This window comes from Peromyscus maniculatus, chromosome 3 (genome assembly GCF_049852395.1).
Source record: "Peromyscus maniculatus bairdii isolate BWxNUB_F1_BW_parent chromosome 3, HU_Pman_BW_mat_3.1, whole genome shotgun sequence".
Lineage (NCBI taxonomy): Eukaryota > Metazoa > Chordata > Mammalia > Rodentia > Cricetidae > Peromyscus > Peromyscus maniculatus.
In genome coordinates, this window is record NC_134854.1 from 123,050,594 (window position 1) to 123,073,399 (window position 22,806).

General features: G+C 43.1%; 1 protein-coding gene across 2 annotated transcripts in view; it reads right to left on the minus strand.

The window, feature by feature from the left end:
• Window positions 1-22,806, minus strand: part of Shq1 (SHQ1, H/ACA ribonucleoprotein assembly factor) — a 127,997-nt gene that overhangs the window by 59,982 nt on the left and 45,209 nt on the right. The window contains exons 7-9 of one of the 2 annotated variants that reach the window (XM_006972588.4): window positions 22,331-22,485; window positions 20,239-20,292; window positions 18,808-18,931 (exon numbers count right to left, since the gene is read on the minus strand). In XM_006972588.4, the coding sequence (XP_006972650.3) occupies window positions 18,808-18,931; window positions 20,239-20,292; window positions 22,331-22,485 (333 nt within the window). Of the gene's footprint in view, window positions 1-18,802; window positions 18,932-20,238; window positions 20,293-22,330; window positions 22,486-22,806 lie in introns of both variants that reach the window. The other variant, XM_076567465.1, reaches the window with a different exon arrangement.

Sequence of the window (22,806 nt, forward strand, 5' to 3'; positions counted from 1 at the left end):
ACCAGACTGGTGACAGCTGACAATCTTAAAGAAGCACATGAAAATCGCCCTCTCCGACCTGCTATTGTCACTGGAGGCCCTGTTTGGTTTCTCAAGCTAGCAGCCAGCTTCCCCAGGGCAAGCTCAGCATCACAGCTGGGCTGTTCACATGCAGGTGCCTAGCTGGGGTTTAACATCTCTTTTGTACTGAATGCTCCTTCTGTTCTGTCCTCAGCTACTTATTCAGCAGCTATCCACAAAAGAAAAGACTAGTCCTCTTCTAGGCTGTCACATGACCAGAGACCAGAAGCTTACAGGGACGCACAGTCCCTGCCTCCTGTGGGGTTTTTACCCAGTTGTGGTCTTGTCATACATCCTATGAGCATAAAAAAGCTGTGTAGGTCTAAAGCTAAGACAATTATTTTGGCTCAAAGGCACTGCAGGAAAGTGACCATTTTTCAAGCAGTTCGCTGCCTGCTCCAGAGTATAAAAAACAAAAGTACTTTTCCACAGTAACCACGGTAACTATTTTCACTGCAGGAAGGAACTAGCAGTTGTCCCCAGGATGTCAAATGGTCCCAATCTCAGAGATTCTCTAGGACTGATTGGCTGGATAAGCCAACCCTATCCATGTAAGAATGTTCTCCCTGAATCTAGGGTCTGCTACTCATTCATGAAAGCACTAGAAACTAGTGTCCCGAGATAATAAATGACAAAAGCCATGGATGTTTTACTGCCCTGGAACGACTGTCTAATGATGGCACACAGAAACAGAACAACATAAAGAAAACATGGAGGACAGTAATTAATAGGCGGCCAGTAAACACGATTTAACATGTTCTCCAGCATTCCCTCCTATTAGCAGACCAGGCTGGGCAATAATCTCTCAGTGACAGACCAGCCTGTGGCTGAAGGCATTTAAGAAACTGGTCCCATCCCTAGAAGGATCAGAGGAGGAGATGCTTTTGCTGGTTAGAAGCCAGAACAGGAAGAATCGTTTAAGCTGCTATCTATCTATACCTAAGAAGACCTCAGTTTCTTTTCAGTGGGCAGCTCCAGCTTTCTGGGTCCTCAGCTCCAATTTATGCACATGCGGGTCAACCTGCACTGTTGTCAACCTTGGTTGTTGCAGTTCGCCAAGAGTCAACCTTGGTTTTTTAAAGAGTATCTCCTGGATTGGAGCTCAGTGAGTAGCCAAGGCTGGCCAGTGAGTGGAGGGCCTGCTCTGTCACTATTTTAATCTCTAAAGGCAAGGTCTCTCACTGAACCTGTCAGTAAGCCCTGGCTTTTTACACGTGGGCCAGGCATTTAAGCAGGTCCTCATACTTGCTCAGCAAGGGTCCACTGATTAAGCCACCTCCTTAATGTTTTAAGCTATGCAAACAAGAAGCCAAGAAAAGGAAAGAAGACTTTAAAGTCTTGACAGAAAGGCTGCCTTGTCGTTATTTAGAAAATGTATCAGCATAAAAGCCAACAGTATTTATCATCTTTAAACATAATTTAGCAGATACCTGGGTATATTTCTTAGACTCTGATGAGACAATATCATTAAAAGATATATTTTAGCAATTATTTTAACATTAATTTTCATAGTTCATTTGAGCCTAAAAAGGGAGAAGATAGAAACACTGTGTCAAATCAATCAAAATTAAGAGAACCAAAATGGGATCATTTGTTTTAAGATCAAGCCCTGTTAAGATGTAAAATAAACTCAAGTCCCTAACAACAAAATGTTTCTCAGTCTGGGTAAGTCTTTCACATCCTCAAATTCCACTTAAGGTCTTCATGTCTCCATTGTAAGAAGCACATATTTAAAACAATGAGTTACTCTATTAGGCAGAGTAAGGCCAGCTTAAAACAACAGCAACAACAACAACAAAACAAGCGATCCTTTGCTATTACAGTTGCACATAGTATCCATACATTCACAAACAGAATTAACAGGAAGCAAGAGTATGCTTTGTAGGTGGTCCTGTCCAAACGGGGTCCAATCCAGCGTCTAATTCTCCATCCAAGTATCAATTCAGGCATTCCTTTTTCTGGAAATAGAGCCCCAGCTCTCCCCCAGGCCCACTTCAGGTACCCTCACAAATGCCTGGCACACCTCTCTACTACATAACTTAGAGCCAGCACCTACATCACATCACTAACCTGGCAAGTTAGGCACAGATAAGAAGTGAATGACCTGGCCCAGTCACAGCTGGTATTTGAAAATAAGTATGTCTGACTCTTAGCCACTACACCGTAAACAATGTCTAAACTCATCACCTTGCATGGTGAACTAGGCAAGAAAGGAGGATACTTTGCATCTTTCACTCTCAGGACTGGAACAACATGTGGAAAATTCTATGTTCCTGTTCAATAGAGGCTACACTCTAGAGTAGACAGAGCAGAAGTTTATATCCTTGCTCAGACTGCTTGGTTAACATGTACAACAGCAGGAAACACCTCTGGGGCCCGTGAACTTACTTCAAGCTACTGTATTATTACAGGCATGGTGCTCAGACCTGTAATTCCAGCCTGGGAGGATTACCTCCAGTTAAAGTTGAGCCTGGGCAACAGTGAGCCAATCTGGGATACAGAAAGAAACCCTGGGGGCTGGAGAGATGGCTCCGTGGTTAAGAGCACGGGCTGTTCTTCCCAGAGGACCTGGGTTCAATTCTCAGCACCCACCTGACAACTCACAGAAAGAATCTTGTCTCAAAACAACAACAACAAACAAATAATTAGAAACAAACATACAAAAAACCCACTCAGTCATGCCAATCATGGAACATTCCCTCCAGGAGGGAAGGAGAAGATGTAAGACTCAGAAAGCTCCTGAGTTACAACATTCACAAGATCTCTAAGGTTATAAAAGGCAATAGACAGCTGCTAGGGAGAGAGGACTCAAGGACCAGTCAAGCTGCCTGCAAATTGTTCCAGGAGCTGTAGGGATGCAGCTTTATGAGTCAAGACTTACGCAGAGGTGGGCTTCTTGGAGATGGAGCTGCCTTTTGAGCGACCACATTCCTGTGAGGAAGCCCTCACCTGTACTTCTGTAGGTAACCACAGTAAATGCCAGTTTTACCAAGCTGGGCGTGAAGGGAAGTGTTCCTTTGGTCCATCGTCAGTGTCCTATCTAGGGTGAACTGAAGCTTGTTCCTGTCTCCCCAGGAAGAATCACACAGCAAAACTGACACCCAAACACGACCAACAGAACTGATGATGAGTAAGAGAAAAGTGGCTGCTCATTCCCTGCAACAGCTACTGAGATATGCAACTGAGGCTGATCTGCGTGAGGATGGGGCACTCCTCTATCAGCAGTCCTGATAGAACCTTCTCCCCATGGGTATGGGATGATGCGCCTCCTTGCTATTTGGTGCTACATGCTACATTAGACAGATGACAGGACATGCAACCAGGGTCAAGCCGTCTAAGAGTAGGGTATCCCTGGGGATAATCTCTAGGTGGCCATCTTCTTCTAGTTGAGATGGATAGCATGCTTCCTTGACTAATGAGGTCCATCCTGTGAAATGGTAATGTCTCAAACAGATAATAAAAGAACTGGCTTGTATAAAAGAGGAATTATGAGAAAAAGGCATGCAGATGCTACCCACTGGCAGAAAAGTGGGAAAAGAAAAAGGTGAGACGGAGGTGTTTGGCTTGCCATTTCTCACAGCTGGAAGGATGTAAAGAAAAGACAGCATATGTTAGGTCTGTGCTAAAGAGCCCTTTTTTGATTCCAAAAACTTAGAACTCATGGAAGAATCAGTGAGGCAGGATAGAGCAAAGTAGAAATGCTAGAAGATACTTCTCAAGCCCCACCTTTAAAACAAAGGAAGGAAAAGCCCATGATTTAACAGGCAGATGGGGACCTAAACAATGGCATCAGGGCAGGAAACTGATAATCAGAGAATACTCTGCATTTGAACTGATTAACTTGGGAAAAACTCTTAATTGAGGAATGAAGAACCCCTTGACAGCCTAGCTTTTTGAGGCTGTAAAAAAACAGGGGGGCATATGGGACCAGTCTGAGTGCCATGAAGGCAGAGAAACTAAGTGTGGTAGTTTGAATGAGAATGGCCCCCATAGGCTCATATATTTGAGTACTTGGTCCCCAGACGGTAGAACTATTTGAGAAGGATTAAGAGGCGTGGTCTTGTTGGAGGGGTTGTGTCACTGGGGGATGGGGATGGGTTTAGAGGCTTCAAAGACCCACACCATTCCCAGTTAGCACTCTCTGCGTGGATCAGGTTGTAAGCTTTCAAGTACTGCTCTGGTATCATGCCTGCTTGCCACTATGTTACCCACCATAATGGTAACAGATGCTAACACTCTGCAAATGTGAGCCCCAAGTGAAATGCTTTCTTTTATAAGTTGCCTTGGTCATGGTGTTTTATTATAGCAATAGAAAAATAAACCAAGACACTAAATTACTCATCTTTCCCTGAGACAGAAGCTGCATAACCTGAAGCAATGCAAACAATAGCAGTATCCATGGACTGGCATGGAATTCATCAGAAAGCCTTGATTTCACCAGCTAAGGGCTCCATGAATTTCATTAAGACAATAAAAGGCAGGCATTACAGAGGAAGTTCGGCAGAAGAGGAACAGTATTTGATGACTAGTTCATCTGATAGGACTGTGTTCACAGCAAAGTTAAGAAAGAAGCTGAGGTCAGGCAGTAGGGGCACACACATTTAATCCCAGCACTCGGGAGGCAGAGGCAGAGGCAGGCAGATTTCTGTGAGTTCGAGGCCAGCCTGGGCTACAGAGCGAGATTCAGGACAGACACCAAAACTACACTGAGAAACCCTGTCTCAAAAAAAAACCAGGAAGGAAGGAAGGAAGAAAGGGAGGAAGGGAGGGAGGGAGGGAGGAAGGGAGGAAGGGAGGAAGGGAGGAAGGGAGGAAGGGAGGAAGGGAGGAAGGAAGGAAGGAAGGAAGGAAGGAAGGAAGGAAGGAAGGAAGGAAGGAAGAAGCTGAGAGGCTAGAGAGCTGACTCAGTGGTTAAGAGCACATACTGTTCTTGCAGAAGACCCAAGTTAGATTCCCAGCACCCACACTAAGGGGCTCATAATCACCTGTAACTCCTGCCTCAGGGGGATCCAATGCCTCTGGCCTCTATGAGCACCTATACTCATATGCACATATCTATACATAGACACACATATTTAAAAATATATTAAAAGAAAACAGAGAAAACGAGGAAAGAAGGGAAGGGAATGGGGAGAGGGAAAAGCTGACTCAGCAAGGACTTGGTTCTGGTGGCGTCGCTGAGCCCTGAGGTGGGACACAACCCTTACTGTGTCGGAGAAGCGCCCGCAGACCTGGATGACTTCGGCTGGCATGTAAGCCAGGTGTGGAAAGAGCAAAAGCATCAAGAGGGGAGGAAAAGCAGACCAAAGCAGACAGGAGTCCGTGCAGGCTCTAGACGGTGACTGGGCCGAGCCTGTGTGGAGCAGAGAGTTCCTACGGAGAAAACGACCAGAAAGGCAAAGGCTGTGCCAGTGAACTTCTGAAACCCGAGCACAGTTCAGGGAGGACGCAACAGCCGCACAGGTGAAAGAGATGATGAGGCTTATCTCGGGCTGGGCAGTTCAACATGCAGAATGCGCTGTGCATCTCTGCCCCACCAAGAAAGTTTAGTGCCCGTGGTGACCGTTCACCACACCTAGAGCCTTTTCACAGCCAGGTGAGACTGATGGACAGGAAAGTGCCACAGTGGTAGCCCAGAGCCTGTCAGAGAGCGGGTTCTAGGGCCTACCACAGGCTAGAGCCAAGCCCTGTTCCCCCTTAGCCTCGAGCTAGGCTGAGCAGTACAAGCTGGCAGCAGAGACCACTGGGGTAGAGATGTACAGCAGCCTCCCAAGATGACAAAACCCAGATACCTCATGGAGAGCAACTACAGATCAGAGAAGGCCAGATGGAGCAGTGTCTCCAATACGCCACTGTAATCAACACTGATCCCGTGTGCATGCAATGGAAAGAAATGCGTTTTAGAACACATACATCTGTGAGTACATGTAGGCCAGAGGTCAGCATTGGATATTGTCCTCAATCACTTCTCAACCCACTGAAACTGGAGTTCACTCATCAGCTAGATGAGCTAGCGAGCATGTCCCAGGAATCCTGGTTCCACTCCCCAGCACCAGGACTAAAGTGTACAATGCCATGCCCAGATTTTTCTATCATGCTAGGGATCTGAACTCAGACCCCTGAGTAGCACTTAATAGCAAGCCTTTAACGAAGCCCTCAACATTGTTCTATAATGAAACAAATGATGTACACGATGAGACCGGTTTTGAACTATACAAGACGTTGCTAAGATTTCTTTTTTAACACCCTCCAAGACAAACTGGCACTTGCTTACAGGGGATAAAATAAGACTTCAAAGATCCTTACCAACCTCTGTTAAAAGGCTTGATTATCTGTGGGAGCCCATTTTCAAGTTCCTCATGGCTTTACTCAGCAGGTCTGCATAGAGAGGATGATGAGGACCACGGGCCTGAGTGCAGGTGTCTGAGATGGTCTGCACTTGGCTGTGCTGGGGGGAGGTCTTTTGCTCCACCCCTTGGTGTCTCTATAAAAACCCTGGGGCAGAGACAGTCAGGGCTCGTTGGAATAGGTTCCAGGCCCTCTCAAGGCTATCCTTTATGTTCTATCTGTTTATCTCCACAATCTAAATCCTTCTATCTAATATTTCCTGCTGATCACACTCAAGAAAACTCTGGGGAGCTGTGGGGCTGGTGGGTAAATGACCCACAATTATCTCCTTGAAAAAAAAAAAGGCTCAATTATATCAATCTATTATCCCTTGAGGGTCTTACAGATTTGAAAAGGATCTGGAATAACAATAAAAGTAAGAGTTAAAGAGTTTGAGAAAAGGCACCACTCAGGGGTGGAGCAGGCACTCACAGGAGCCGTAATGGTGGATGACGGTCCCGGTGCTAGTGATGGGTTACCACTCTATGAGGTAGCCAAGGAGCGTCCCGAGGCCCTCCACCATCAAGGCTATTGCCACTACTATTAGCTGCATGCCACAGTTAGATGGCCAGTCCCCGCTGTTTACAGTAAGTAAAATATGGACAAGTTCAGAAGCCAAAGATACACAGCTTCTTATGTAAACTCACATTTAAAACATATACTGAAAACTTCAAAAATATTTTAACACTATTTTGATTCAACAATTTCATCCTAAGAATATGCCACATATTTCTATGTCCAACTAAAACTTGGCTGTTTGAACCGCTATTGTTAGACTTCACTTTTCCATCAGATACTGCTTAATAACAAAAGTTCTGACACATCTTTAGGGACTGTTTTAGCTTCAAATTGGGAAAGCAGCTATATGAAGCCAGAGAGAAGAAATCTGAGTGCCCAGGAGGAAAGAGCCAGCAGCTACTTCAAGTGGCACCTAGAAGAAAATCATCTCAGCCCCGTGACATATGCATCTTTTGATGACGTGGAATACTGTGCCAAGGTGTGTGGTTTTTTTTAATGTTGGCAATCAGTATTCTTACTTTCTACTTCTTTTAAAGTCCTGCAGAGTGGCAAGAGTACACACAACACAGTGACAGCGGGCGACAGATGGGCCATGCATCTGCCCAGCTCACCCAGGCCTCATCACTGTTTTCATACACCCTGCCTTGTTTGTTTACTGTTTGGCCAACTAGGCGTTTCAGTTTGCTTTTCCTAGTGTAGAGATTCCTATGCTACTGTAAACCAAATAGATTGGTTCCATCTTGTCCTACAGGGAAGGATAGCAAAGAAAGTGATATACGTTAGCACGCTGCTGTTAGGGATGGGAGGCAGCCATGACCTCAGCTCACAGGAGAGGGCTGCCTCCAATCCTTCATGATACACTCAAGGCAAAGGTGGTAAATCTATTCTGCCAAGAGCTAGACACTTGATAGTTTAGCTTTGTAGGCTGTATACTCTCTGCCGAAACTACTGGACTACACCATTAAATTATAAGAGCAGCCGTAGAAAATACAGAAGTGACTGAGCATGACTGTGCTCTGATAAAACGTTATTTATGGGCACTAAAATATGAAGTGAGTATAATTTTCATGTCACAAACACTATTTTGTCTTTCTTTGGGGACAGAGTCTTCCACGTGCAGGAACTCGCAGGCTTTCTGCATGGTCTCCTAGGTGCCAAGATTAAGGGTGTGTGCCACCATACTTGTCTCAAAGTACCACTTCTCTTTTGATATTTTTAACCACTTAAAGACGTAAAAGGAGAGCCAGGCACAGTGACACATACCTAAAGTGCTGGCACTAAGGAAGGTAGAAGCAGGACAATCAATAGTCCAAGGGCAGTCATCCATGAAGAGTTTAAGGTCAGCCTGAATGACATGACACCAGACCCTAGCTTAATAGCCCTCCTATATAAATAAATGAGATTTAAAAAATTAAAATACGAATGCATTTTTACTTAAGGATCAAACAGGATAGATTCGGTCTGTTGGGAACAGTTAAGGTATTAAGGGGCTTCCACATTTTTATCTTATACATACTTTTTATCTTACATATACGAACTTTCTTGGTGCATATGTATGTTTGGTGTGTGTGTGTGTGTGTGTGTGTGTGTGTGTGTGTGTGTGTGTGTGTACATGTTCCACATGTGTATACACGCAGAGGACAGAAGTGTCTTCCTCGACTACTTTCCACCTTATATACTGAAGCAAGGTCTTTTACTTGAACCCAGAGCGCTCCGATTCAGCTAGGCTAACTAGCTAGCTTGCTCTGGGTATTCTAGCTCCACTTCTCAAGAGCTAGGATTACAAGCAGGTCACCATGCCCACCTGGCATTTTTGTGGGTCTTAGAGATCCAAACTCGGGTCTTTAAACTTGTGGAGCAAGCACTTTACCAACTGAACCATTTATCACCTATCACCAGGCCCCTTTATCTACAAATACATACATTTTATGTCTTGTCTTTTGTTCCTTCCTTTCTGTCACACAATAAACTCTTCATAGGCTAAGACCATGTTGTGTATAACCTTATATTCTTCATTGATTCTGTTGTACTGCCCCACACAGAAAGCAGACTTGATTCCTGTCTCCTGAACACAGGCATGCCCGTCACTCGCTAGTACTGAAAGATCAGCAACTACTTTAAAGAAACTCTTAAGTTACATAAATAGAATTCTTGCATGTCCTCTGGGGGGAGGGCATATAAAATGACTCAACTGATTCCATCTAGGTTCCAATATTAACAGGTAATAGGATGTCAAGTCAAATAAAAGCTTTCCTCTCTCCCCACCCCAACTTCATTTTAAAGAAATACGATTTTCTGCTTTTATCTTCTTACAGAACATGGAAAGGAAGTTACTCCCATTTTCAAAAAAGGCTTAAAACTGACTTTACAGATATTTAAAGAGAACTAATTATGAAGCTTTTTTAAAATCATACATTCAAAAAATACAACTAACTTCTTCATTTTCTGTATTACTCAGCTAAGAAACTGCAGAACTTAGCAAAGCCTATTAACTAAATAGTGAAGGAAATAGAAATACTCTGAAAGTATTTAAAAAATTAACTAATTTTGAGCCATAACCACCAGTATGCACCATACAAAACTCAAGCTTCAAGGAACAGAACACTAAAAAAGATCTTAAGTGATCTGTTGGTACCAGGATAACCTTAACCTATTAGCAATTCACAGTAACTAGAAGGCAATTTATAACATGCAAATCCTGTGGGAAATGCTGCCTCCTATACTGTATTTGAAGAGAACAAAGAACTTTTCTTATAATTTTAACTTCCAAATTACCATGAGAACAAGCTACACACTTTTAACAGCTAACAATACTTAGTATGTACCAGGAATATTAGAGAGGCAGGGATTCTGTGGAAACAAGTGGACATGGTTTTCTTACTTTTGATGGTCATTTGTACATCAACATTCTTCTAGATGGGCACATATAGAAACCTACAAATGCTCTGAGGTTAGCGAACATGAATGGGAAAACAGAACCAATGAAGAGATAGAAACATAAACTGGCATTCTAACAAAGAGATAAGATTTCAAGCTTCTATGCGTGAGGGAGGAGAAAGAGTAGCTCAGGCTGGCTCAATCACAGTCCCTATACTTTCCAGCATTCTTGGCTCAGTACCACAATCTGGGAGTTGACTCCTGCTCCAAAGCTTGCTCCTGTAAGATTTTAATTAGGGTTTACGTGAACTGTGTCTAGAACTAGATGATGGCAAGTCAGTATACTACCATATAACCTCCATGAGGACTTGTCTACCTCAAGTGAATCATCCTGTCAGTATACTACCATGTAACCTCCATGAGGACTTGTCTACCTCAAGTGAATCATCCTGTCAGTATACTACCATGTGACCTCCATGAGGACTTGTCCGACTCGAGTGAATCATCCAGTCAGTATACTACCATGTGACCTCCATGAGGACTTGTCTACCTCAAGTGAATCATCCTGTCAGTATACTACCATGTGACCTCCATGAGGACTTGTCTACCTCAAGTGAATCATCCTGTCAATATACTACCATGTAACCTCCATGAGGACTTGTCCGACTTGAGTGAATCATCCTGTCAATATACTCACATGTGACCTCCATGAGGACTTGTCCGACTTGAGTGAATCATCCTGTCAATATACTACCATACAACCTCCATGAGGACTTGTCTACCTCAAGTGAATCATCCTGTCTCCCTTTGTTGAGCTGAATGTTTCTTTTAAGGAGGGTACTTTGTGCTAAGTACCTGCTAGTGCACAGTACTTGCTTCAGTACTTAGTGACACAGACACTAAGGCCTGTGTCCCCTCTTACCATGGATTTTATTCATAATCATAAACTTAACTCTGCAATCAAGCTAGACTCGAAGAGGAATAAGGAAAATATGTAACTCAAATGTCTTAGTTATGGTTTCTAGTGTGAAAAATCACCACAAACAAAAGCAACTTGGGGAGTAAAGGGTTTCTTTCTTTTTACAGCTTGTGGCCTACCACGCAGAGAAGTCAGGCTAGAAACTCAAGATAGGAACCTGGAGGCAGGAACTGAAGCAGAGGCCAAGCTTGCTCCTCCTGGCTGGCTCCATTTGCATTCTTATACACCTTAGGACTACCTGCACAGGAAAGGCAGGACCCACAATGGGCTGGACCCTTCTATGTTCATCAACAGTCAAGACAATACCCCACAGACTTGCTCACAGGCAATCTGATGGAGGCATTTTCTCAACTGAGGTTCCCCTTCCCAGATAACTCTAACTTGTATCAAACTGAAAAAAACAGAAACAAACAAACAAAAAACAAAACTCAGCAGGACAGCAAAGAACCTCAGGGAGAGAGAGCACAAGGGTTACAGGATATTGTGAACGGACAGGTGGGATGCGCTCTCCTGAACTGCAGACGGAATGGTCTAGTAGTTAAGATGCATACAAATCAAAAGCATTAAAACAGTCCTCAGCTGGCCACAGGGATCTTCTTCATGCCTTCTCTCACCTTCCTAAAGACCACATGAAAGCCACCCAACCATTCAGTCTCATCAGGACACATGAACACTGGGAAACATTGGTGCTTGGTCTAGTATTGGCCATTGCCAAGATACTAGGACCATATGCTTTGGGATGAAGTTCTCACCCTAAAATTTCTTGCCACAGGTGAAGTTGTCACCAGTGCCATTATGGTGTGTAAAGTCACTACCCTGGCACATGACCCCTGGAGCAACTTTGTGAAAGAACGAACCCTTCTAACAAGACCTATTTTCTCCAGTGCTCAGAGCAAGAAACTTTTCCGCTGTTTCAAGACATTCTCTGCAAACAAGTGAAAGAGATACAGCGCGGACTCACTCAACCACTATGTCAAAGAACACCGTGGTGCTGGCTATGGCTAGCAGCGAGCCACTACAGCGGTCAGCAACATCTGCAAAGCCCCAACTCCTCTTTCTCCTGCTCTTCATTTTTACTGGGTCCTTTGCCCAGAAGAGCTTTTGAGGAAGTACTTACTTAAAATGTCGAATAAATCAACCAATAGATAAACCCATCAACCAATTAACAGATACTTGATAGTGTGCTAGGAAAATGGTGGGAACTGAGACATGGAAGTGAAATATAGCAGCGACTCCCCTCTATAGAGGTGACATGGCTTAAATGACTTAAGTCACTTTCCCTGGTTTTACAATTTCACTCTCTACATTTCTCTTCTAAACTTCTTCTTATACACACAATTCAAAAAAAAAAAAAACCTAAACAAACAAACAAAACCCTTGGAGTAGACTAGGGCTATGGTTCAACCACAGCATACATTCCTGGCATGCTTCAGGCTCTAGGTTCAATCCTCAGCAATGAAAAATGAAATTTCTAAACATCCTTTGGAATATGTAATGCATATCATTCCCCTACGCAAAATACTACATTTTCAGGACCCAGCTCAGCAGGTTCTTGACAAACACTTGCTGAGCACACTGCAGAATAGTTGGAAGAATGTATTTGAGCAATAAACATTAAAAGGTCTAAGGAGAAGTGCTCACGTTAGTCAAATGAAAGCAGCCCATCTGGTGATATTCTAATTTGGGGCTGTATCTCCTCACTGAACTTTTGAAGGTATCCTCTAGAGCTGGGGCGCTGGCTCCATGGGTAAGGCACTGCAGCACACGGGTGAGGACTGAGGTCTGGATCTCCAGAACCCATATAAAGTCAGAGGCATGGAGGCACCTGCTGCTATCCCAGCAATCTGGAGACAGGGCTCCCTAGAGCAAGCTACTACCTAGACTTCCAGAATCAGTGAGCTGTGGGAACAGTCAGAGACTTGACTCAATAAAGTGAAGTGTGTAGCCGGGCGGTGGTGGTGCACGCCTTTAATCCCAGCACTCGGGAGGCAGAGGCAGGCGAATCTCTGTGAGTTCGAGGCCAGCCTGGGCTACCAAGTGAGTTCCAGGAAAGGCGCAAAGCTACACAGAGAAACCCTGTCTTGAAAAACCAAAAAAAAAAATAAAGTGAAGTGTGACCAAGGAAGACAGCCAACATCAACTTTAGGCCTCTTCAGACACACATATATGCACATGCACATACATGGGTCCACACACATGAAAACATGCGCCTGCATGCATAACACACAAACACACAAATATTTCCTAAACTGACTCTGAAATAAATAAAATTTAATATTAAGGAGAAATTCACGGGGCTGGAGCGATGGCTCGGCAGATAAGAGTGCTGGCTGCTCTTGCAGAGGATCCGGATTCAATTCCTAGCACCCACATGGCAGCTCACAACTAACTATGACTCCAAGATCTGACACACTCAGACATGCATTCAGGCAAAACACCAATGCACATAAAATAAAAATAAATCAATTAAAAAGGGAAACCCACTTGTAAACTTTCATTAGAATGCAGAGTTCATATTTGCCACAGATGCCTCCATTTATAATCACCTACTTCTCTTAAAACTGAAAAGCATGTCAGCCCAGAGGCCTGTGCCTGGTGCCCTGGCAATTATTTCCTTCCCATTGGTCATGTGATTGTATCTACAGAAGACTGGAGAGCAGTAATTCCTGAAAAGTCTGCTATTCGTGAGCTGTTAGTAATGCTATGTCAGGGCTGCTACTCATCTCCAGTAAGACTGGCGTGTAGCCCATGAAGGAGGTTTCTTAAGCTGCACACTGTCTGGCATTCACCAAGTAGTTACAGAAGGCTAGCCTTAGAAATGAGATAGACAGATTTTTCTTATCTCGTTTCTGGGTCCTGGGAACAGATAAGGTAAGGCAAGCAAGCCTCCCTACCGAGCCACACCCCAGATCCTCTAAACTCTAATTTTATGTGTTAATAGCCAAAATCTTTCATACAGTTGCCCAAATAAAATAGTGACTAAATTGAAATAGGAAACACAACAAAGTGGTTAAGAGTCCACACTTAGAAAACACAAACAACTTCTTATAAAAGAAATCGTAACACACAAAAGTGGGCCACACCAAGAATTCCACACACTCACTGCCCAGGCAGCAAGCATCGCTCGCAGCCGATGTGTTTCAGTAGCACCCCAATACCTAGCCCCTCACTGCAACACCACTGGCTTCCTCACACTCAAGGCAGGTCATTTTGAGGCTACTGCCAGAATCCACTTACAGTGATCTCAACAGGCGAGAGAAGCCAGACTCTGGGCTGGACAGACCTGGAGTCATGCACCCTGGCGGTTCACTTAGCTTTTTGGAGACTGCCTTTCCTCAACAAACATGTGGCAGTAACTTCTGCTTTTCCAGATGGTACTAGATGTGAACTGAGATAAGAAGGCATCAGAAGACAGACCCTGGAGCTAACACATAGGAAGTGGTAACTGCATGGTGGCTGGGGTGTGATTACCATTTCCACTAAGGCTCACACAAGACAAAATGGGCCAAAAACTACTTGAAAGAAGCCTCCAGAGTTCAACCTCCTTGCCCTGGGAATTGGAACAGACTAAGAACTCGTACCTGATCCCATCAGAAAGCAGGAAAGAGCAACTTGTGGTAGCTGAGCAGCGAGGGCAATTCTGGAAGCAAATGGAACTTTCCATGACGGCAAAGTCAATGTGAAAACTTTACCATTAGAGATGTGGTTTGCCTATTAAAAGATGAAGAGGCCCCTTCCTGCAACAGCTGTCCTACTCACTCCTGGCTCCAAAACCTGAGGCAGGCGCAAGCCAGACAAGCCAAGGCTTCCTCTTTACAAGTGCAAAGTAAAACTTTCAAGTCCTGAAATCAGACTCCTCTTGTAATGAGAACTAGCGAGAAATCATGTATAGAATGTAAAGTGTCAGAAAACCTACAGGGTAATAATATTATACACACACACACACACACACACACACACACACACACACACACACACACACATATATATATTATAGAAGGCATGTGTGCTTACTCTCCAAGGCAGTGGGGACCCAGAACGAGCTCAAAGGAGAAACTGGGTTGTTGCCCTCCCACCCCGTCATGTTCAGCCTTCTAGCAGAAGCAGAGTGAGAAAAACCTTAGTGGTTATAAGATAGAGACACAAATCCAGATACTCAGTGAAGTGCACATATACCATCAAGTCTTGGATGATGTGGCTTGTAGCTTCCAGTAGACAAAACTAAGGTACACTTTTCTCACTCCCAACTGACTGAAAACTGCTAAGGGATGACCTCCAGAAGGGGTTCTGTTTACTCTTAAAAAAAGAAGAAAAAAAAAAAAAAAAAGCCAGGCAGTGGTGGTGCATGCCTTTAATTCCAGCACTTGGAAGGCAGAGGCAGGCGGATCTTTGTGAGTTCAAGGCCAGCCTGGTCTACAGAGTGAGATCCAGGGAAGGCGCAAAGCTACACGGAAAAACCCTGTCTCGGGGGGGGGGGGGGGGGGGGGGGGGGGGATTCAGCCAGCAGGAGGCAGTGGCACTTCCTGAGGAGTCAGGAACAGAGGATACAAGGGGAGTTTTGTGCCCCAAGAGGACTGACTGAAGAGGGAGAACAACCATATGGGCAAACCCTTTGAAGTAGCGAAACAGTACTTGCCAGGGTGAGGATAGGTTCCCATCCTGAGGTAGTTTGGATTTAATATACAACAAAAGAGACAGATGAGCACGGCCTTTTGCAAGATGGGAAGAGGTAAGGATGCAGGAAAGCTTAAAGGTGCCCAAGGCCCAGCATCCTTGCAAAGGCTGTTGTGAAGTCAGATAAAGCAAACCCATGGCTCTCTGAACCTCTCATCTCAGTCAGTTATCATGAACTTCTGACGCATTCCCATGTTGGTTCTGGAAACGCATCCATCTGAGACCAGTATTTCTTTGGGGAGAGTCAGTCATTACTTTCAACTACGCAAGCACTATCTGACCTTTACAATCAAAGGGTGGCTGCTAGGGCTGTGTTCTGAATTTTAAGTAGATACAAATTCATTCTTGGAAAACACCAAATGCCAAGCTGGTGCTATCCACTTAACTTATGGAGTGTCCAAACAAATGAGATTCCTCGGTGATAATAACGGCATTCCTGTGCCAGCCGCCTGGACAAGCACAGGTCACAACCTTCATTCAGAGCATGTCACCCTCACATCCAATGGCAGAGGTGCAGGATAGTCCAGTCTCTGCCTCCACTCTAAACACAGCCTAAGCCAGTTGCAGAACCAGCACTGGGGCTTAGACGGCTCACATTCATTTCAACAGAGGCTCTAGTGTGTTATTTCAAGTCTGCCGCTAACAAAATACAGCTGATAAGACTTATTTTTTGTGAGTGATAACGATGAAAAGTTAAGTCTCAATTTCAGCTCTAACCTACTAAAACTGTTTGAATAATTGATTAGACTGTAAGTCAAGGCAATCAAATTTATTTTGGGTTATGCAATCACAGAACTGATTACTTTTCAAATAAAAATCCAGAGAGCCAGATTACTTCCCAGAATAAAAAGAAACAAGTAATAGTTTATATGAATGAAAGCGAGAGTGGATGTGTACGGAAACGTGCTTGCTCTGGTTTTGTTGGCTTCCCCCAGAAGCCCTAACATAAGAGCCTCCAGGCTTAAATCTATGAACAATGCTCAGAAAATTCTGTAAGACAACAAAAAGCAAGTAATTGTGATATATAGCTCCAGATCAACAATTAGTCATTTAGAGGAGATTGATTCCTCAAGGTATTTTAGAGATTCAAGAAGTACCTTGGATGGAAAGCAAGAAAAAAAAGTAACATACCAAAAAAAGGCAGTTTATTTCCCACAGTTAAAGGAGATAGATTTCTCAATGATATTCACTCATTTATCCTAAACAACAATCCTTCTAAGTAAAATACTGCTACTCTAAACCTATCAGTGAATGAAAAGGCACTTTTTTTTTTTTTTTTTTTTTTTGGTTTTTCGAGACAGGGTTTCTCTGTGTAGCTTTGCGCCTTTCCTGGAGCTCACTTGGTAGCCCAGGCTGGCCTCGAACTCCCAGAGATCCGCCTGGCTCTGCCTCCCGAGTGCTGGGATTAAAGGCGTGCGCCACCAACGCCCGGCTGAAAAGGCACTTTTAACTGTGATTCATTTTCACAATTATAATCTACTTCAAGCATGCCTCCCCTAGATAATAGAGGTCACACTGAAGACAAAAAGCTAGGTGTCCCTTGGGACAAAACACTGGAGATGGGATGTTCCTTAACATTCCAATGAAATCACCTGCGCATGAAGGATGAGCTTCCCTTTTATAGATACAGAGATGAGCTTCCCTTCTGATGGACATGGAGATGGACTTCCCTTTTTATGGACATGGGGATGGACTTCCCTTCTTATAGACATGGGGATGGACTTCCCTTCTGATGGACATGGAGATGGACTTCCCTTCTTATGGACATGGAGATGGACTTCCCTTCTGATGGATATGGGGATGGACTTCCCTTCTTATGGATATGGGGATGGACTTCCCTTCTGATGGATATAGGGATGGACTTCCCTTCTGATGGACATGGGGATGGACTTCCCTTCTTATGGACATGGAGATGGACTTCCCTTCTTATGGACATGGAGATGGACTTCCCTTCTGATGGATATGGGGATGGACTTCCCTTCTGATGGACATGGGGATATGGACTTTCCTTCTGATGGACATGGAGATGGACTTCCCTTCTGATGCTGAGCCTGAAAAATAAGTCCCACTAACATAGGAAAGACAAGACTCCCACAGGGGCAGGACAAAAAAAAAAAAAAAAAAAAAAGAACATAAAATACTGAAAGTGACTTTTTTTTTTTGAAAATGACTTTTAAATCAATGCCAGAACTATCTACACAAATGGATGATGCCCCCTTTCAAAATCATTACCTGAGAAATTAATTCTTTCTAATGATGTTGGTATGGGCACTTGGGAACTTGTTTTGAAGCCAGGAATTTCCCATGTTCTTAGAGCCAGACATTACTTGATTTTTCATGCTAAATTTAGCAGCAGTCAAGAGTCCTAAGAGTACTGATGCTTTTCCCTGTAACGTCCTCGCTGCTTGCCCAAGTTGAGGTATATGTCCCCCTAACCAATCACCGTACTTCTCAGTCAGAGCACCTGTGGCTCTATACTGGAACCGCTGGTTTATTCATCACGTCTCAGACAAAGCTGCAACGCTCATTAAAGGAGAGGATTTATTAAACTTCATTACTGGACCCACAGTCCCACCTCAATGGCTACAAAGTTACAGAAATCCAAGAAACACCAAACCATGCAATCTATCTTCAGTGTGATGTGATCTGGGATGCAAATGTGTTTCCATTTACTCCCCCTCTCTTAGAAAAGGTAAGCATAGGAGGGTGGTGGTGGTGCACGCCTTTAATCCCAGCCCTCGGGAGGCAGAGCCAGGCGGATCTCTGTGAGTTCGAGGCCAGCCTGGTCTACAGAGTGAGATCCAGGAAAGGAGCAAAGGTACACAGAGAAACCCTGTCTCGAAAAACCAAAAAAGAAAGAGAGAGAGAGAGAGAGAGAGAGAGAGAGAGAGAGAGAGAGAGAGAGAGAGAGAGAAAGAGAAAGAGAAAGAGAAAGAGGAAGGGAGGGAGGGAGGGAGGGAGGAAGGGAGGAAGGGAGGAAGGGAGGAAGGGAGGAAGGGAGGAAGGGAGGAAGGGAGGAAGGAAGGAAGGAAGGAAGGAAGGAAGGAAGGAAGGAAGGAAGGAAGGAAGGAAGGAAGGAAGGAAGGAAGGAAGAGAAAAAGAAAGGAAGAAAGGAAGAAAGAGAAAAAGAAAGAAAAGGTAAGCATTACTGCGAATCTCTGTAGAGGAAACATTACTTTTTATATCCTGGGAAGTAGACTTGATTATTTTCATTACTTATGTATATATAAAAAAGAGCAAAACTCACGACTACATCTTCACATACTAAAAATCTACAACTTCTCATGCCCAGATATGCCAGCCTACCTTACCTAGTTGCAGTATCTTTATAGTGTCTCTGTAGGCTTTCATCACCAGCTTGAAATGACGATAAAGTGGATAGCACAAAACTCTCCTTCCAAAAGACACCAGGATCTCATGAACATCTGTCCAAGTCTGTGAAGAGTCATCTCATTAAGTAATTTCCATACAATTCATTACACAACAAAAGCACACACTGAAAAAGGAACAATCCAAATTAAACCCTGTAAACCTGGATCACTGGCACAAGCGAGATTCTTCTTGTACACCTCACTTTATTACAGACTTATAATTCCTCATGCTGCATCAACAAACCACAAACGTGGATTAAAACCCACATATGTAACAGGAACATGTTAGAGTCTTAGTGGGGACAGGCATTCAGACTACAGACTTGTATTTGACGGCAGAGTGGGGGTGGGGACAGGCTTCCTGACCTTGTATGTAGCTCGCAGCTGAGGAGGCTGGCAATGCTGCTGGCCCACTCTTACTCTTGCTCCTGTGGTACCTGTCTCAGTGATGGACTGAATCTTACCTCCTCACAGAAGGAAGTAATATATGAAGCAATCGCCACTTTACAATTTAAAGTATGCTATGCATAATCTGAACTGATGGTACGACTTTGATGTTGGACAATTTGTTCCAAACTCAGAAACATAAAAGATACTGTTCTTTAATAAATGTTAGGAGAACTGCAGAAAAAGTTTTAGAAAATAAACAAAACCAATTATCGTTATACTAAAAGAGTCAGCACACCAGTGGGAAGGCTCCAGGGTAGAGGGGCTTGCCACCTTGTAAACCTATGTTCAATCCCTGGAACCCACATAAAAGTGGAAGGTAAGAACTGATTCCACAAAATTGTTCTCTGACCTTCACATATATGCTATGATAAGTGCCCTGCAAAATCATAATGATGACAAATAAAATTAATGTTTTTTTTAAAGAGGTTACCAGTTCTAACCATAACATGATAGGATGCAAAACAATTCATTTTAAGCTGTATGATCTAAATTTCCTTACCTGTAAATTCAGCAATATTTACCTTACTGAGTGTTGCTCAATAAGGTTATTGAGGAACAAGATAAATAAAAGATATAAGACACTCCGTGTGATTCTGGTGGTCCATTATCATCTAGGTTTGTTTTCCATTTTTGAACTCTGAGCCCCAACTCATTAACAAACCTGCAGCTCTACCCACATTTTCTCAAATGAACCACAGTGTCCTCAGTGTTCTTCCATATAGTATTTCCCTCCACAATGTCTAAAATGCTTACCTGGCTGACTATCCCAACAAGTTTATTCTTTAAAAAGTATAATAAAGCTCCCAATTTAAAAATATTAAGAAAAAAATTTAAACAACCAAAAAATTGCTTGAACCAACCAAAATGAAGAACAACAGAAAAAATAACCAAAAGCTAAATAATTTCAAGTAGAAATCATACCTCAAACCAGCAGAGGGTGGGGCTCAGCTTTCTGACCGTCCATGCAGACTCCACCTTGGTTGTGGAGAAAGGAGTGTCACCGTTAAAAGTCATTTGGAAATGAAGCAGATATATCCACTGGAATTAGTACATGAATTATACTAACCCATGCAAAACGATGCATTGATGAATGTAGAAAAATACTTGTATTGATGCAGAGACTAATAGAGGATGTCTCTGTTCACCGTGCATGGAGTTTTAAGGAATTAAACACTTCACTAATGAAGTACCAGCATACACGAACAAATAAGCAGGGGCACTCAAACAAAACTGAAGCAAAGTGCTTGCTGCTTCCTCTTCTACTAAGTCACTCTATTGAACCGCAACCGTGTACCAGAAATCCCCGTGGACACTGCCCTTCAGAGAATGCATGTGAGATTACCAGTGGTCCAGAGGCAAAGATGCAAGACTTCATGATTTTAAACATACAAGTAGGAGAAACATTGGTCAATTTTATCAAGTGTAACACTTTCACTCATCAAGATTTAATATGTGGGGCTGGAGATATGGCTCAGTGGTCCAGAGTACTAGTTGCTCTTCATTTCCTAGCTCCCACATGGTGGCTTACAATCATCCACAACTCCAGTTCCAGGGTATCTGATGCCCTCTTCTGACCTCCCCAGGCACAAACATGGTTCACATACATATGTGCAGGCAAAACCTCATATATATAATATTTAACATCTTTCAAAAACTTTAAAAGACTCAATAATATGAAATGAAGAGCCTTTTTTGTCTAAGTAAACATTTTATCCACTTAGGATATCTTTTAAAAAAAAATGACTTGAGGGGCTAGAGAGATGGCTCAATGGTTAAGAGAATTGACTGCCCTTCCAGAGGACCCAGGTTCAATTCCCAGCACCCACATGGCAGCTCAAAACCGTCTATAATTCCAGTTCCGGGTGGCCCAACACCCATGGCAAAACACCAATGCACATAAAATAAAAATGAATAAATAAATAAAAAAAACAATTTGAAAACAAAGTATTTTCAGATAATTATATTCTTGATAACCCCAAGGTTATTCACTTAGATCACATGCAGACTGCAATAGTCACTTTAGAAAATTTCAGAATCTTGACAACAACAACAAAATGGCACCTCAAACTACTACTGATGCTATGATGCTGTGTGAGGTAAGTCAATTAAATCACAGTGTATACCCTGCAACCCAAAGTAAATGCACACACACACACACACACACACACACACACAGGCACACACAGGCACACACGTATGCACAGTGAAAGAAAACCAGATAAATAATCTTGTAACTGTGGTTATTACTAACTACTAGAATTATAGGACATCCCAATGATATAAATTAACTGTATAATCAAAAAGAAAAAGGAAAGTATATAACAAGGCTAAAACTCTGATCACAGGTAATTATAAATAGTGGGGCCACATTATCTAGAAAGCCTTTGGTTTTCCAGCATTTGCTTCTTTATTGATTCAAAGATTGAATGGATTGATTGAGGCATTGGTAATTGAACACACAGTTTTTAAAATACATGACATGACACATGGCTTCTTTACTAAAGATGAAAGCAGGGTCTCCATTTACAGCTCAGGCTGGCTTTCATCTCTCCATCCTCTTGCCTCAACCTGAGGTGAGTCTTTTAAACAACAAAAAGAAATACGATTCAAGTTCTGAAAACAACGGAACTTACATACACACCTTTATAAGTACACATTCTGTGTGCTAAGATCCTCTTCTGCAAAAGGGCTTAACTCTGCATGTGATAAATGAAAGCTTGGAGAAAAACGTGAGTGCCGTAGGTGAGTGTCAAGTGAAACAGCCTTCCTCTCTACCCTTGGCTTCTTTCCTGACACCTCCCTGCTCTGCTATCTATCTAGTAGATCTACTGCCAAGAGAGAAGAGACAAGACCACAATTAGCATTAGCCTTCATGTTAGTGCCCACTACCATCTCCTGTGACCACCATAGGCACGTGTGCTGGGACAGCCCCTAAGTAATCTATCACGACAGGCTGGGTCTGCTCTGAACAGGTAGCTAACACGGTGGTCTACACCGACACACACCGACTTACATTGTGCTCTCCTTCAGTGACACGTATTTCATAGCAATAGGCCAGAAGGATGTCAACTAAACTGTAGTACACTTGACGATGAGCTGTCTTGTCCAGCAGGTAAGACTTATTCACAAATTTTCGTAGCTGATATTTCTCCTCTTCTGAAAAAGACACTAGGAGAAAACACAGTTTTGAAAATTAAATGTGTCATTCAGGCTCATCAAACCACCAGTGCAGAAGATTTGCCAAAATTGGAATTCTGAATATAGAAAGCAAAATCAAAGTTATTTATCCTTAATTCTACATATAAGGCAATTTCTTAAAGGAGGCTTTTCAAGCTTTATTAAGAGCCATGCCTTTGTTCAAACCTTCTAGACCTTTCCCTCTTACATTACAATAGCAGTTTCCAACTTCACAAATCTTTTTCCTAAGGTTTATTCTTATTATCTTAAATTATGAGTATTGTGTGTGTGTGTGTGAATGTCGGTATGTAC